This window comes from Lampetra planeri, chromosome 3 (genome assembly GCF_965212315.1).
Source record: "Lampetra planeri chromosome 3, kcLamPlan1.2.h2, whole genome shotgun sequence".
Lineage (NCBI taxonomy): Eukaryota > Metazoa > Chordata > Hyperoartia > Petromyzontiformes > Petromyzontidae > Lampetra > Lampetra planeri.
Window position 1 is genome coordinate 10,434,785 of NC_136109.1, and position 13,907 is coordinate 10,448,691.

Here is a 13,907-nt window from a genome sequence, read left to right on the forward strand (position 1 = left end):
CCCGCCTCTGGGCAGGCTGCGTTCGCGCTCCGCGCTGGGGCCTTCTTCACTCGCGCGGAATCAGGAAGAAGAAAAACCAAGGGGCCTCGCCCGTCTTCTCGTCCTTCTCCCCGGGGGCTGAGCGACGTGAGTGGTGGAGACACCGAGCCAGGGCCCGCCGATGCCCTCCCGTGAGATGCGACCGCTGGCACGTCAGTCAATGCGGTCTGCGAGATACAAACCGCCCGAGGTCTATCGGGTCTATGAAATGCAAACGCGGTGATACTGTACGCTTTTTTTTACCCCGTATTCTTGTACAGGGGACATCGAGTACAGTATTCAGGTTCATAACGGGCGAATAAAGTCTATATGTGTTTCTCCCTTTGTAATGGGACGTTGTAGGATAAATGTTCAGATTCCTAAGGGCGCGGGGTGACCAATAAGATCTTAATTTGTCCGTAATAAGAGAGGGCACTGATAAGGAGATTGACAGGAATGGTCAAATGCAGACTTGATTCCTTGCAAAAGGTTTATATTTGGTGATTGAAACGAAGTTATATCATGTTTTGAAACGCTCATTCGGCCATATCACTCCACTGCTGGATGAGGGGGCCTCTTTCGTCGGATAGGCGCGGTTGGCCACGTACGGTGCGAAAGAAGTTCAACGTACATGTCGGGCAGCATAATAAAAGTACAGTACACCTTTTTTTAATGCCCTGTTCTTTGCTGCCTACCGTGTGCCCCCCCTCCCCTCCGCAGCCTATAACACCTGCGTTATGCCTGGTGGTTACCTGGACAAGTAGAATTCTAGGACAACCGCATTCCAGCTTCGGATCTCACGAGATCGGTCGCGTCCCCCCCCCCCCCCCCGTGATTTTGTTATCGTACACGTGCAGTCGTATTTTAAGACATTTCCCCCAAAAAGGAGTGATACACGAAGATCCTGGGCGAAAGGAGGCATATTTATCGTGAATAGAAGAACTATGAGGCAGTCAGTCGTGTGCAGCAAAAAAATAGGCGCTTGATCTTGGAACAGGGCCAGAGAGTACGGGGACTCCTACTTACGAATGAGTTATAGGTCCCAGAGGTCTGTTCGTAAGTCGATTTGTTCGTAAGTCCAACTTGACTCCAGTCGATTCTAAAATGGTGTACGACGTGTACGCTAAACACGGGGAATGGATTTAAAAGTTGTATAATCTGTAGATGTAGATGCCGCTAGTTCTTAATGTTCTGCAGATGTAGATGCCGCCACCACCACCATCTGTTGCGTAGCGGTTGAACTTACGACTCTTAAGTCCGAACAGGCAACTGGATATACGGTCAGGCTCATATCTCTGAAAGTTTGTAAGTCGAATGTTCCTAAGTAGAGGATTCTCTGTACTCGACAGTGCTAATCGCACCTTTGATTAGCACGGTTGGCCACATACGGCACCAAAGATGTTCAACATAGGTACATACATACTAGGGAGTTCCAGATCATGGAGACAGCAGAGGAAAGTGGGCACATCCTTCCACTCGGTAAAGATTGACTGGGAACTTGGACAAAAATCCTTGGTTATTGGAGCTGAGAGTGTGTGTGGAGGGGGGTATGGTGAGTTGAGCGGTTAAGGGTGCGTGGAGAGAGCAGAGTGAGATGAGAGGGAAGTAAAGGGAGATTAAATGGGAGAGATAGGCAGGGGCGAGTCCATCAAAGGGCTTGAATATAGTGAGCGGGTTCTGGAAGTTATCTGGGATTGGAATGGGGGAGGTCGTAATGGGATTGGAGTACAGGTAGGTTTTGTATTCATTTGGAGTATTTGGAGGTCACATGAGGTTTGGTTTGTTCCGCTTCTACTGCGGAATGTAAACCAATGAAATTGAATATCCACATCTTCTCCCCACAGACGAATCGTACAGAATGGCATGTGCAGTGGCCACCCCGTTGCTGGAGCCGAGCGGGGACTTCCCGGCGTGGCTGGAGGCGCAGGGCGTGAATGAGGAGGTGGCCCGGGCCATGGACTCGGAGCTGGGCATCCGGGACTACGGGGTCCTGCGCGCCTGCGTCGAGGACACCCTCGTGCGAGCCGAGCTGCTGGCCACGGCACGCGACCGCCTGCCCTTCGGCTTCTACGCCGTGCTGCGACAGGTGGTGAAGGCCCTTCGGGAAGCCGAGCCCCACGACGCTGGGACGCCGCGCTGGGACGACGACGCCACCGGCTCCTCCTCCCCTGGCGACGTGACGCTGGGAGGCCTGGTGGACGTGCTGCTCGCCCTGTTCAAAGGCTTGAGCCGGGAGCTGCTGTTGTCCGTGCAGAGGCTGAGTGATTGGGATGGAGTTCAATATCCTAAAGCTTCGTTAGACACAGATGTGTTCAGTAAAGAAGAATTGACAACTGAAATGGAAGATGATCTATTACATGGTATTTATACATTACCCTGTCAGTAATAATATCATACTACATAAGAAACACTTTTCTGTTTGGTTTCCTGCCGGGATTTCTGGCTGGCGCTCAGCCAAGTGATCGGGCACGGTGGTGACGTCACCCGTAACCCACAGCTTTTGAGCCGGGTGTGTGTGCTGACGTCACACCCCCCCCCCCACGCACCCTCCACCCTGGACGTGTATCCTGTGCAAATGCACGGGATACACTGTCATACAATCATGCTATATTGGAAAAAAAATTATTCATGCTGGCTGGAGGGATGGACGTTCATGTCTAAAAGGACATGCTGGCTACTAATATTACAGATAAAATTGATAACGGTGCAAACTGCAATTACAGTGATCCCTCGTTTATCGCGGTTAATGGGGACCGGAACCCCTCGCGATAGGTGAAAATCCACGAAGTAGGATTGGCCCCCCTAGGAATTTCCGTATATGTGTGTGTGGGTACCAGAATGTTTAAAATATGTATATTTATACTTTATATATATATTTTACTTAAATCTATTTAATTATAAAACCTTAATATTATACACTCACTCACATATATTTTACTTAAATCTATTTAATTATAAAACCTTAATATTATACATTCACTCTCTCTCACGCAGCCAATCAGCTCACGGGATACTGTACATCCACTCGTGCTCTCATTCGTCGATCTCGCGCCGGGAACCAATCACGTGCCTTGTCTGAGTGCCCGTGGGTACAGTATGTACAAAGCCTCTGAGAGAGTTTCTCTCTTTGTCTGGCATCCTGGGAAACCGTTTCTCTCGCGCATCACGATGAAACAACGCTGCTTTCCGCAATACGGCTGCCGATATGGCGGTATTTTTGAATTTTTATTTTTCGATTAATATTTTTGAAAAATCCGCGATGCACTGAGGCCACGAAACTTGAACCGCGAAGTGGCGAGGGATTACTGTACTTGTTCACGCCACTGCTAGCAGGAGCTCCATTAGAGGGAACTCTAGAGAACCCCTCATCAAGAACATGTCCTAATCTTGCACACTGGCCAGAGATTTTACCAGAGGTGAGATAAGGTACACTTTATCCCACCGCACGCAGCTTGCCAATGGACTGTGGTGTACCCATTCTAATGACAGAGGCATCGTGATTTAATAAACTCTCGCAATCACCTCGGCTGTCGCACTCTCGCAAATCGAGTCGAACCGGCAAGTCATGTGTGCCAAGCATTACACCATGGCAGCATCCATTATAAAGTAATGTTCTTGTGATTTGTCAATTTTAAAATTAAGTGACAATGTCAGGAGAGAACAAGCCCAAAACTCGCCATTCCAGTGACGGCTCAAAATTGCTTCGAGTGATGTCTATACCGAGGTGACGTATGGTTAAACAGCCCCATTGAAAAATTTGACGTAGAGCACCATCCAGCACTGGAGTGGCAAAGGGCCGTAAATTGTTATGATTTTATCATTTTAATCTTGACCACAGACAAAACTATATTTTTTGCTAAAATTCATATTTTGCAGCCTTCCAATGTGATGTGGGGTTGTACCGCATGATGTTTGGAATTTTTCTCCCAAGTGCTGGCAAATTTTTCAGCCATTCTAGAATTTTACTCCATTCTAAGAAAAAATCACTCCCTCAATCAATTTCGACCGTACTGTCTATATAAAACATGTCGATGTGTCATTTGGGTTTGTTGCAGATGAGCCAGAAGAGATAGAAGATGCAGTCGGTGATGACTCAAAAAATAACTTGACAGTGAACATTTTTAAAATGGAGCCCTTTCAAGGTACAGCCCTTGCTTGATTAATCAAATATGCAACATATTCACCATATGTAGAAACTTTTGTGAACCTAGTTCCAAGACCTTCCTCTTCTCTGCCTATGACTCCCTGACTTCCATCAATGAAGTATCTGAAATGTACATGTACTTCTTTTCCCATCCACAACTGGATGAGGGCCCCTCCCCACTCTGCGAATCATGGTAATTATTTGACCACCCTTTACGCTGCACAGTGCAGGTTGATGACGGGCGGAAAATAAACGTGGCAGTACAGTGCAGTACAACAATGGATTTGGCTGCACTGCCGTCTTCTGCCCACCACGTAGCCCTGTAGTATATATAAAAAAAACTGTTATGGTGGTTAACCACAACCAACCACTGTCTAGGTCCAAAGAGCCTGCTTAGCTTCTGAGATCTAACAGGATCAGGTGCATTCTAGGCGATTTGGTTAGACAAATGACAGCCTGCAAATTGCCTGAAACATTTTTGTGGCATGTATTGTCTGACCGTCATTCGGTCTTGTCCGACGCGTTTTCCAGATGCCGTCACTGATTTCACAAATCCCGTGCTGATACCTCAACCGTCGCAGTGCAACTCTGAAGCGCATACTACAAACGAGCCACTCGGTAAGAGATCGAGTTAGGTTGCAGACGTGCAACACCGATGCAGTTTAAAGGGTGACTTTAAGTACATGAGACTCGATGCAGATCAGCACCAGCATCATCGCGAGATTGTGTTCGCACCGCATTGCCTCTCCCAGAAAATGTTTTCTCATTGAGAGTAGGTTTGAGGCCAGAGTGATGGTTAGCGCAACGCTTTAAACAGGACCCTGCGGGGTGGGCTGGTAGGAACGAATAACCAAAGAATATCAGCATAATGTATTATTACACTTGTTTAGCCAGGAAAGCCCCACTGAGTCAAAAGGTTTTTGTAGGGTCCTGCCAAGTGTTTGCAGTAGGGGGCGATGTTGCTACACCTAATCGGACGATACGAAGGGAGAGATTGAGGCCTAGTTCTAGGCTTTAGACCTAGCTGTAGGCTTTAGGGCGCTTTGAGTTAATTTTTAATTGAAATGTTTTAATTATTAATGTAAAAGATTTAAATTAAAATGTTTCTATTTAAAAACATGACGGAATGTAACATTGTCAAACATTAACTCCCTTTCACACGCGTGGGTACGATACGAAGGGAGAGTTTCAGGCCTAGTTCTAGGCTTTAGGCCTAGCTGTAGGCTTTAGGGCGCTGTGAGTTTTTTATTTAATTTCAAAGTTTTAATTAAAAGCTATCTCAGGGAATTATAAGGGAATGTTACACGTGTTTAGCCAGGAAAGCCTCATTAATTTAAATGTTTTAATTAAAAGCTATCTGAGGGAATTATAAGGGAATGTTACACTTGTTTAGCCAGGAAAGCGTCACTGAGTCAAGGTTTTTGTAGGGTCATGCCAAGTGTTTGCAGTAGGGGGCGATGTTGCTACACGGACGGACGGTCGGACGGACGGACGAAATAATCTATTGGTGGCTGGTCCACTTCGTTCCTACCAGTATTAACCCTACGACCTGAGTTTGTTTCGCACCTAGTGTGGTGATGTACAGTCACATAACCCAAGTGAATGACACTTGGGAAGAACACTTTGTTAATCCAGCAGTGGATTAACAAAGGGATGTGAACTATGATTACATATTTATAAAAAACAAGCCGGACCCATGGAAAAGCTGACTTTGTTTCAATCAAACTATTATATACCCACCAATCTCTAATCAATAGGTGTAGTTTTAACATAGGATCTTAAATGTTGGGCTTGCATCTCCTCACTTTTCCCACTCATAACAAGCTCATTACATGTATGTGTATATTATAGAGGATTTTTACAAGTATATGGACAATATATATGCGCACTTACTGATTCAGTCACTCACCGATGGTCGGTGACCTCATCACTTATTGTATCATTCCGACTAAGTTCCGAACTTCATTCATTTATTCCTCCACCAATATTGAGGACTGGGTCTACCACTGTTTTTTGCCATCATACTGCTTGTGGAAATGCTGCTCTTTCTGCTTCTTTCCTTGCACTGCTTGTCTTTGGAATACCACTGCTATCGTCGCATTTCCCAAGTTCTTATAACCTTGCTCAATAACTAATTATCTTTTACAGCTTAAATTATGCTATTTATTGCTGACTATCTGGTGTCTTTGGGACCCCGGAGTCTGTACTCGGCGTTCGTTATGAAAATACATAAATGCATTGTAGTTTTTTTTACTGCTGCAAAATCTAATTGGTGGCATCGGCTTTGGCCATGATGACATCTTGATTGACTTTCTGGTAAAGGTGAACATCATTTGGCTGACCAGCCCGGAATCTTGATCCAGAACGTGACTTCACTGCCAGCATCGGGCACAACCGCTGCGTTCACTCAACCTTATCTGTGGCCTCAGCAGGAGGCGGCTGAAACATATGGTGAAGAAACTGCCGCCAAGAAAAAATCCCATCCACCGAAGCATCAACGCTCATTTGCATCGAGCAACAGGAAAACGAACCCGGGAATCCGGGCCGCCTCCGTCGACAAGAATGGACCGTACGTGTTAAAACGCCCGAAGGCGGCTGAGTTGGAGGACACCAAAGAGAAGCCGTACCAGTGCGAGCTGTGCGGCTGGAGCTACTCCCACACCTCCAACCTGAAGCGCCACCTACGCACGCACACGGGCGAGCGGCCGTACCGCTGCAACATGTGCGGAAAGACGTTCTCGCAAAGCTGCCACATGAGGTCGCACAAGCGCACGCATACGGGAGAGCGGCCGTACCACTGTGGCGTGTGCGGAAAGACGTTCACGCGCTCTACCATGCTGCGATTCCACCAGTGTGCGGACGTGGAACACTGCCCGTGAGCGAGTGAAATGTCGGGGCTACACGAACGAGCCGGGTCTACGACTTCAGTTGATTAGTCTGTAATATTAATAACGCTATTTCTGCGTTGAACAGGGCCATGGTTTTGGTGGAGTGTTCTTGCCTGTATGTATGTTGAACGTCTTTTGCACCATATGTAGCCAAATGTGTTAATGTTGAGGGGGAATGACGGCAAACTAAACACAAAGCAGTTGTAAATAAATTAGTTTTAAATCTAGATTTAAAAGTGCAAAGCTCCAGTGGCCTCCTTGCATATAATAATCGTAATTTACACTTAGAAAGTGCGTTTCACCCAGAGGTCGCAAGGTTGTACAAAGCTAAAAGCAAGTAAATAACTCCTGATTTAACCACGGATACAAATACCCCCCCCCACCACACTCCCAAAACACACAACCAAATTAACAAAGAGAAAAGGCCTCTAAGAAAAAAAAATCTTAACGCGGGATTTAAATAAACCGAGGGACTCAGCAGATATCGGATGGGGAGTGAATTCCACAGTTTAAGGGCCACAGTAAAAGGCCACCCTGGTCACCCATTGAACAGAGGTACGACTTCGGCACACAATAACACACAGACGACCCAAGAACTCGCGTTGGGACATGGGTGGAGCCGTGGAGGTCATGGGTGGAGGTCACGGATGTAAGAGGGGGAGGCACTGTTGAGGTTACAGTATTTAACAAGCCTGACTGCTGATGAGACCCAGAAGGTTTAAACTAGTCCAGATTTTGCTTGCTTCAACATATGTCGATGCATCGTTTTTGTCGGGAAAACAAATAGACCTCTGATTAAAAGTTGTTTTTAATTTAAATGTGGAGACACCAAACGGAGTTCTGCATGTACAATTTTCATTGAGGGTGGCTCACAGGTCAAGAGCGCGGAGCTGGAACTGCTGAAATTTTCTAAGTTCAATTATCTGCGTCTATCCGCGCTTCGTTGTAGCGCCGGAGATGGGCCACACTTACCTACAGTGGTCAATAGGGCCCACCAAGGGCGGTACCTCGTACCGGCAGGGGAGTTGCTGCATTGCTCAGCCCAAAGGCAGGAGGGGCTGTGGGGTGTTCTGGGATCCCCCGCTGCCCCAGAATCCCACGCAGCCCCGCCCCTCGGTGGGGAAGGTGAATATAAGCGAACCTCTCCAAAGGTTCGGGGGAGAGGCCGACCGAAAGTATGCCGTAAGTGGCCAATTTCCAACTTTCGGCATACTTTCGGTTTTGGCCGAAAGTAAATTTTTAACTTTTGGTTTCGGCCAAAAGTAAATTTTTCACTTTCGGTTTCGGCCGAAACTGATATATATCGCCGGTGACGATTATTTGAACCGGTCCTGGGCCTCCCCTAGGTCGACCCAGCCTCAAACGAGTAAGTGGTGTGGTGTCAACATCGCCACTGGAGAGACAAAGGCGGCCGGCCGTGGTGAATCCAAGTCCCGGGTGAAGCCGGGTAGTAAAGCTAGTACAGTATTTCATAAATCTTGTGTTCGGTAACTTCGGTTATATATTTTTCTGTTTCGGTCTCGGTCGAAAGTGTAGTTAAACTTTCGGTTTCGGCTTCGGTTTCGGCCGAAAGTGAAGTTAAACTTTCGGTTTCAGCCAAAAGTAAATTTTTTTCTTTCGGTCTGGTTTCGGTTTCGACCGAAACCAGAAATTCTGTTTCGGTCGGCCTCTAGTTCGGGGTCCAGTCGACAGAAGGCCAGCCAGCTTAGGACCCTGGACCCCCTAACCCCGCAGTCCTTGTAAAAGCCGGGGCTCTGTGCGGGCCAGTGGTGGGACCCTGGGACTCCCAGCCTGACATCCTTGTAAGGGCCAGGTCCGAGGAAGCCAGTGGTCTAGACCCGCACCTTGGCTGGGTCGGGTTAGCCTCCCCGAGGTAATTCGAAGCCAGAGGACCTGAGAGCGTAGCCGGTGTCAGGCACGCTAGACGTAGGCTGAGTCCCTATTCTGTATACGAAGGTCCGTTACTGTTGTGCGTTATAATAAACGCGTCGCCTCTACAAGTGTCTCCGGAACTCACTACACCTGTACGAACTGAAGCTCTGTGTGTGGATAGCAGGATCTGCCGATCGCTTCCCCCTACATCATTCTGTATTCAAGGATCTTCACTGAACGGTGTGATGGATATGCCTTTAAGTGTTGTTCAGAATTATATTTCGAATTAATATTGAGCAGTGTTTTCCATGGAAAGTGTGAAGCAGTTTTTATTATATATATTTGCACTATGCACAAATTACTATTTTCTGCGTAGTGTCAAAAGTAAATCTAGGTGATACCTTTTCACGGAAGTTATAAACATCGACAGAAGAAATAATTTTCTATTGACTGTATTCGTGAAAAAGGCATAAATATTCATGGAGAAACATAAGCATCTCATATTTGCTGATGACAGAAAATATGACCGTTGTCAGATGGAGATGACCTGCAGGGAAAAGTTATGATTTAATAAAAAGTCTGAAAGCTTGTGTTTGGGTTAAATGAGAAAAAACAAGGTCGTTAGACAAAGTTAATCAAACACTTCAAATATTGGAAGGACAACTGGAAAACATCAGAATGTATACCTAGGACAGCTATTAAAACTGATGACATCAAGATGTTATGATGCCATGTGACATTACATCCGAGTACTAATCTGTACCTTATGTTCGTCGGTCTCATTTATCTTTCAACTTACAAATCCTTGTGTTTATATCTGTAGCAATGTCATCTCTTATCTAATTTAAATCCCTTTCAGTTCACTAATCTACATTTAAAATTTTGACTTCAAACTTTCGTGACTGCAGGAATTCATATTCTTGGTTCTTTCGGTAAAGTCCCGTAGATAGAAAATTAAGTTAAAAATAAAAGCAAAAAAAAAACACGTTTCAATCGCAACACAAGCGGTCTTCATCCGCCTGATGAAGACCGCTTGTGTTGTGATCGTAACGTCGTGATTTTTTGGTTTTATTTTGAATTAAAATATTTCTAATTTTATTTTCTATCTACATGACTTTACCGAAAGAACCAAGATTAGAATCTACATTTTGTCTCCGTGACCATATCTCTGGCCACTCAATAGCTTGGTGGGTCACTTCCAAGAACCATCATGGGCCTCATCTGACCCTCGATGTTACCAGTAACAAAACCCAGGATTACAGAATGACCAGAATGGACAACTTATTTAGACAATTTATATGAAGAGTACATACTGCATCAGGTACATTTTGAAGCGTAACTGAAAGTTAATCAATACAACACCTGTTATAAGTCTAAGTATCCCTATATTTACATATGCTTTTTATAATTCGTGCTGGCCTTTCGCCAGTGGTGGAATTCCCACTTTCCTTCAGTTGAGGTCCAATCAACAGCTTTCGATTTCTGCAGCGAAGGTTGGAAATTCCACATTTTTCTCCCAGGAACAATCCTTAATGAAAACACAACCCCCACCCTATTGATTTTGCTGCACCAAGTGGTGCACATTTTACCCTTCCCAGAAGGAAGATGACGACGATGTTAGTTAAATAATCCTTAGAAATCTCAGTCTTCTCAATGTTTAAAGGGTCCAGTCAGATGCACAGCACAGTTTTGTAAATCTCCATTGTTATGTGTCTTATCCACCACACCGATTACAGGGGTTGGAGTATATCGTGCGGTGGACATACCCACGTGTTATACCGCTGCCCCTCGCAGGCAGTCCGTCAAACAGACGTAACGAGCGTACAGCACTTAGAAGTGCTTGTCCATAACAAACTCGCACTCGAGAGTTTATACCACCTTGACCTGGAATCAAACCAGGTGCCTCCAGATGACGGTACCAATATGCAACCTGTAATATGATGCCTTATGTATGCAAATCATTAAGTTTGCATGTACATGACACGGGAATAAAACAGCAAACAATGCAAAATACACAAATATATCATAAAACCATCAGTATACGTGAGAGTTTGGAATGTCTCCCGTGAGAGATTTTCTTAACTTGGCTATGCATAAAGTACACCGCAACAAGTGTTGGATAATAACGATACACAACGTCGTAAATATATTACATCCATTCCAGATATACAACCAAATCAACAGTAAGAGAGTTCCTGGTAACAGAGTAATGTAAAAGATAAGGTAAAGGTGGAGCCCTGCAATTGCTTGCTCACATCACTGCTGGCAGGACCTCCATTAGAGGGAGCTCTAGAGCCCTTCTAGAGCAGTTGTTCACAACCTTTTTTTTGGCTGTTACCCCCCTTGTTGAATTTTGTTTCAACCGAGTAACCCCCTTTCCTGGCCCAACATGGTTGAGAAATGTATGAATAATGAACATATTTTCACCAATTGTCCATTTTGTGAGGTATCCCAACTTGCTATTAACTGCAAGCGAATACAAAAAAATCACCGGACCCTCTGCATGGATGACGCCATTTGTTCGCGCTCGCGGGTTACCCTTTGAAACCCCACATTACTTACGATCAATGAGTTTAGCAAGGTCTTTTATATCATTCCAGGTTATATGAATTTATTTGTATTATTTTATCTTGGCAGATTCATAAATTATTATTCACCAATGACTCGCATGTATGATATAATTTCACACAGTTATAAACACCACACCTGTGACATTGCCACGTACACCCCAGGGGTACGCGTACACCCGGTTGAGAACCACTGCTCTAGGAGGGCATTTGGTCCACATTCACCCTGGTCAGATTCCTTGGAAGAGGTCGGAGTAGCCGCACCTTTTGGAGATTTAAAAAACCTGCTCACTGTTTTACCTGCCACGTTGGGAGATCACAACAAACCCAACCCACAACCTCTAGATTACAAGTTCAATTTGCAAACCATTCCATCACGGCAGCATCATGTATTCTTGCGTCATAAAATGTGGCAGAGGCGCAAAGGATCTACCATCAGGAGACCATTCGCAACCGAGCTCGCCGAATGTCGCTTGACCATCTCCGCTCTGCGTCTGTGGAGTAAGCTTCCTTGCGGTAATACGCAATGAGCGATCGCCTAGTCTTCAAGAGACGGCTGAAGATATATCTGTATGAAAGAGCATTTGGGCGACACTTGGGCTTTGTGCCGTGTGCTCTAGACTTGTGAGTGACTCGCTGCACGAGTTCTACACCGCGCTCTATTAATCGGACAATATTATAGAAGATAGGGTTGTTATAGGTTCACCTTCCATGTTTCATGTGCACATTGATACCATTACACATAATGTTCGTATGAAGTTCCATCCGTTCCTCGACACTGATACAAAAGCAATGAAATTCTGTCCACATCTGACGACTCGGAGGACTTGTGTGTGTGTGTGTAAATAGTGACCACCACTGGAAGTCCATGTATTACTAGATGCTAATTTGGGGGAATACTGCATGTAGTATGTCACTGGGGATCCATACATTCCCGAACATTGATAGAAGATACTGATGTTTGTAGTGGACACTACTGGAAGTCTATACAATTCTGGAGAGCACATAGCACTGCTGTGTGTTGTATACATCACTGGAAGTCCATATGCTCCTGAACATTGATGTAGGACGCTGTTGTGTGGAGTGGATGCGATTGTAGGTCCACATATTCTGGGACACTGTCACAGGGGACTGCTGTGTGTAGTGTACATCACTGGAGGTTCACACATTCCTGGACACTGATACAGGAAACATTGCGGAGTGGGCATCACTGGAGGTCCAAACATTACTCGACATTGATACAGGATATTTTAGTGTGTTGCGGACATCACTGGAGGCCGATACATTCCTGAACATTGATATAGACGACTGATGTGTGTAGCGGGCACTACTGGAGGGCCATGCCATTCCTAGACACTGATACAGGGCACTGCTGTGTTTGTATCATCCACCATCGGAGGGTCCATTCCTGCACAACGATGCAAAGGATTCCTTTGGACACGGGCCACCGCTGTACGTTTGTTCGCACTTTGCCGATCGCTCCGCCTCAGGCTCACATGAGCTGCAGCTTTCCGACGAGCTCCAACACCTTGCTCCTCCTGCAGAGTGCTCGCGGTGCCGGCATGCCATACACGTGCTCGAGGAAGCCATAGACGGGTGCCACCTGCGCCGGGTACTGCACCCCGCACACCCAGAGCAGCTTGAAGAGCTGGTCCAGCGCTCCAACCAGTGTCGACTGCCGCAGCGGCAGCGCTACGCCGGCGCCGCGTGCCACAATCGCGTAGCTCGGACGCCCAGATCCCACCGCCGCCGCCGGCGCCACCGCTCCGACTCCAAGGCCGACGAGGAAGGGCTGAGTCCGTGGAGGAAAGACAGCAGCGTCGTCGAGCAGCGCACTGGCGCTCGTGCCCACCTGTCGATTCGTACGTGGGTATTTTGCCGATTTCAATATTTTAACCCGGATTTATCCCTTCATATGGAACATCTCCTTTACAAGGCAGGTTTCAAGTGACACAAACATGGCAAAGACCTATAGAAACATGTTAAAATATGCATGCAGTATACGTTTATACAATGTCAAATACATTTATACAGCACAGAACAGGTATGTACATTTGTAGTGTAGAACTGAAATAAAGTTTAGTCAGTTGGTTTTCGCAGACACTCGTAATCTAAGTGTGGTCTTCCAGGTCAGGCCATGTGCTGGGGGTTTCTTCTGTCAAGCTTCTGCCACACTCTACTCCTCTACTGCAGGCATCAACATCAACTCCAGAAAATGCCCACATCATTTCGATTTAAAGCTTTCGTGACTGCAGGGATTCATCTTCTTGGTTCTTTCGGTAAAGTCACGTAGAAGGGAAATAATAAAATAATAAAAATAAAACATAATAAAATACAATTCTCACGACGTTTCGGCCACAACGCAAGCAGCCGTCCTCAAGTGAAGAACAGGTCTGTCGAAAAGACAGCGTCACCCGA

The 13,907-nt window shown here is 46.0% G+C and overlaps 2 protein-coding genes across 4 annotated transcripts in view; one reads left to right on the forward strand and one right to left on the reverse strand.

Annotated features, from left to right (window-relative positions):
* LOC144717315 (uncharacterized) lies at positions 1-9,684 on the forward strand. The gene is made up of 5 exons (XM_078592794.1): positions 1-126; positions 1,863-2,378; positions 4,074-4,160; positions 4,694-4,780; positions 6,485-9,684. Exons 2-5 carry the CDS (start codon positions 1,877-1,879, stop codon positions 7,039-7,041), a joined length of 1,233 nt encoding a protein of 410 aa, XP_078448920.1. The 5' UTR covers positions 1-126; positions 1,863-1,876; the 3' UTR covers positions 7,042-9,684.
* The window catches only part of LOC144717271 (uncharacterized), a 21,930-nt gene continuing 17,256 nt past the window's right edge, over positions 9,234-13,907 (reverse strand). For all 3 annotated transcript variants that reach the window (XM_078592684.1, XM_078592687.1, XM_078592686.1), the window contains one exon: positions 9,234-13,341. In XM_078592684.1, coding sequence (XP_078448810.1) covers positions 12,982-13,341 — 360 coding nt within the window. In that variant the 3' untranslated portion in view covers positions 9,234-12,981. The remainder of the gene's footprint in view (positions 13,342-13,907) is intronic.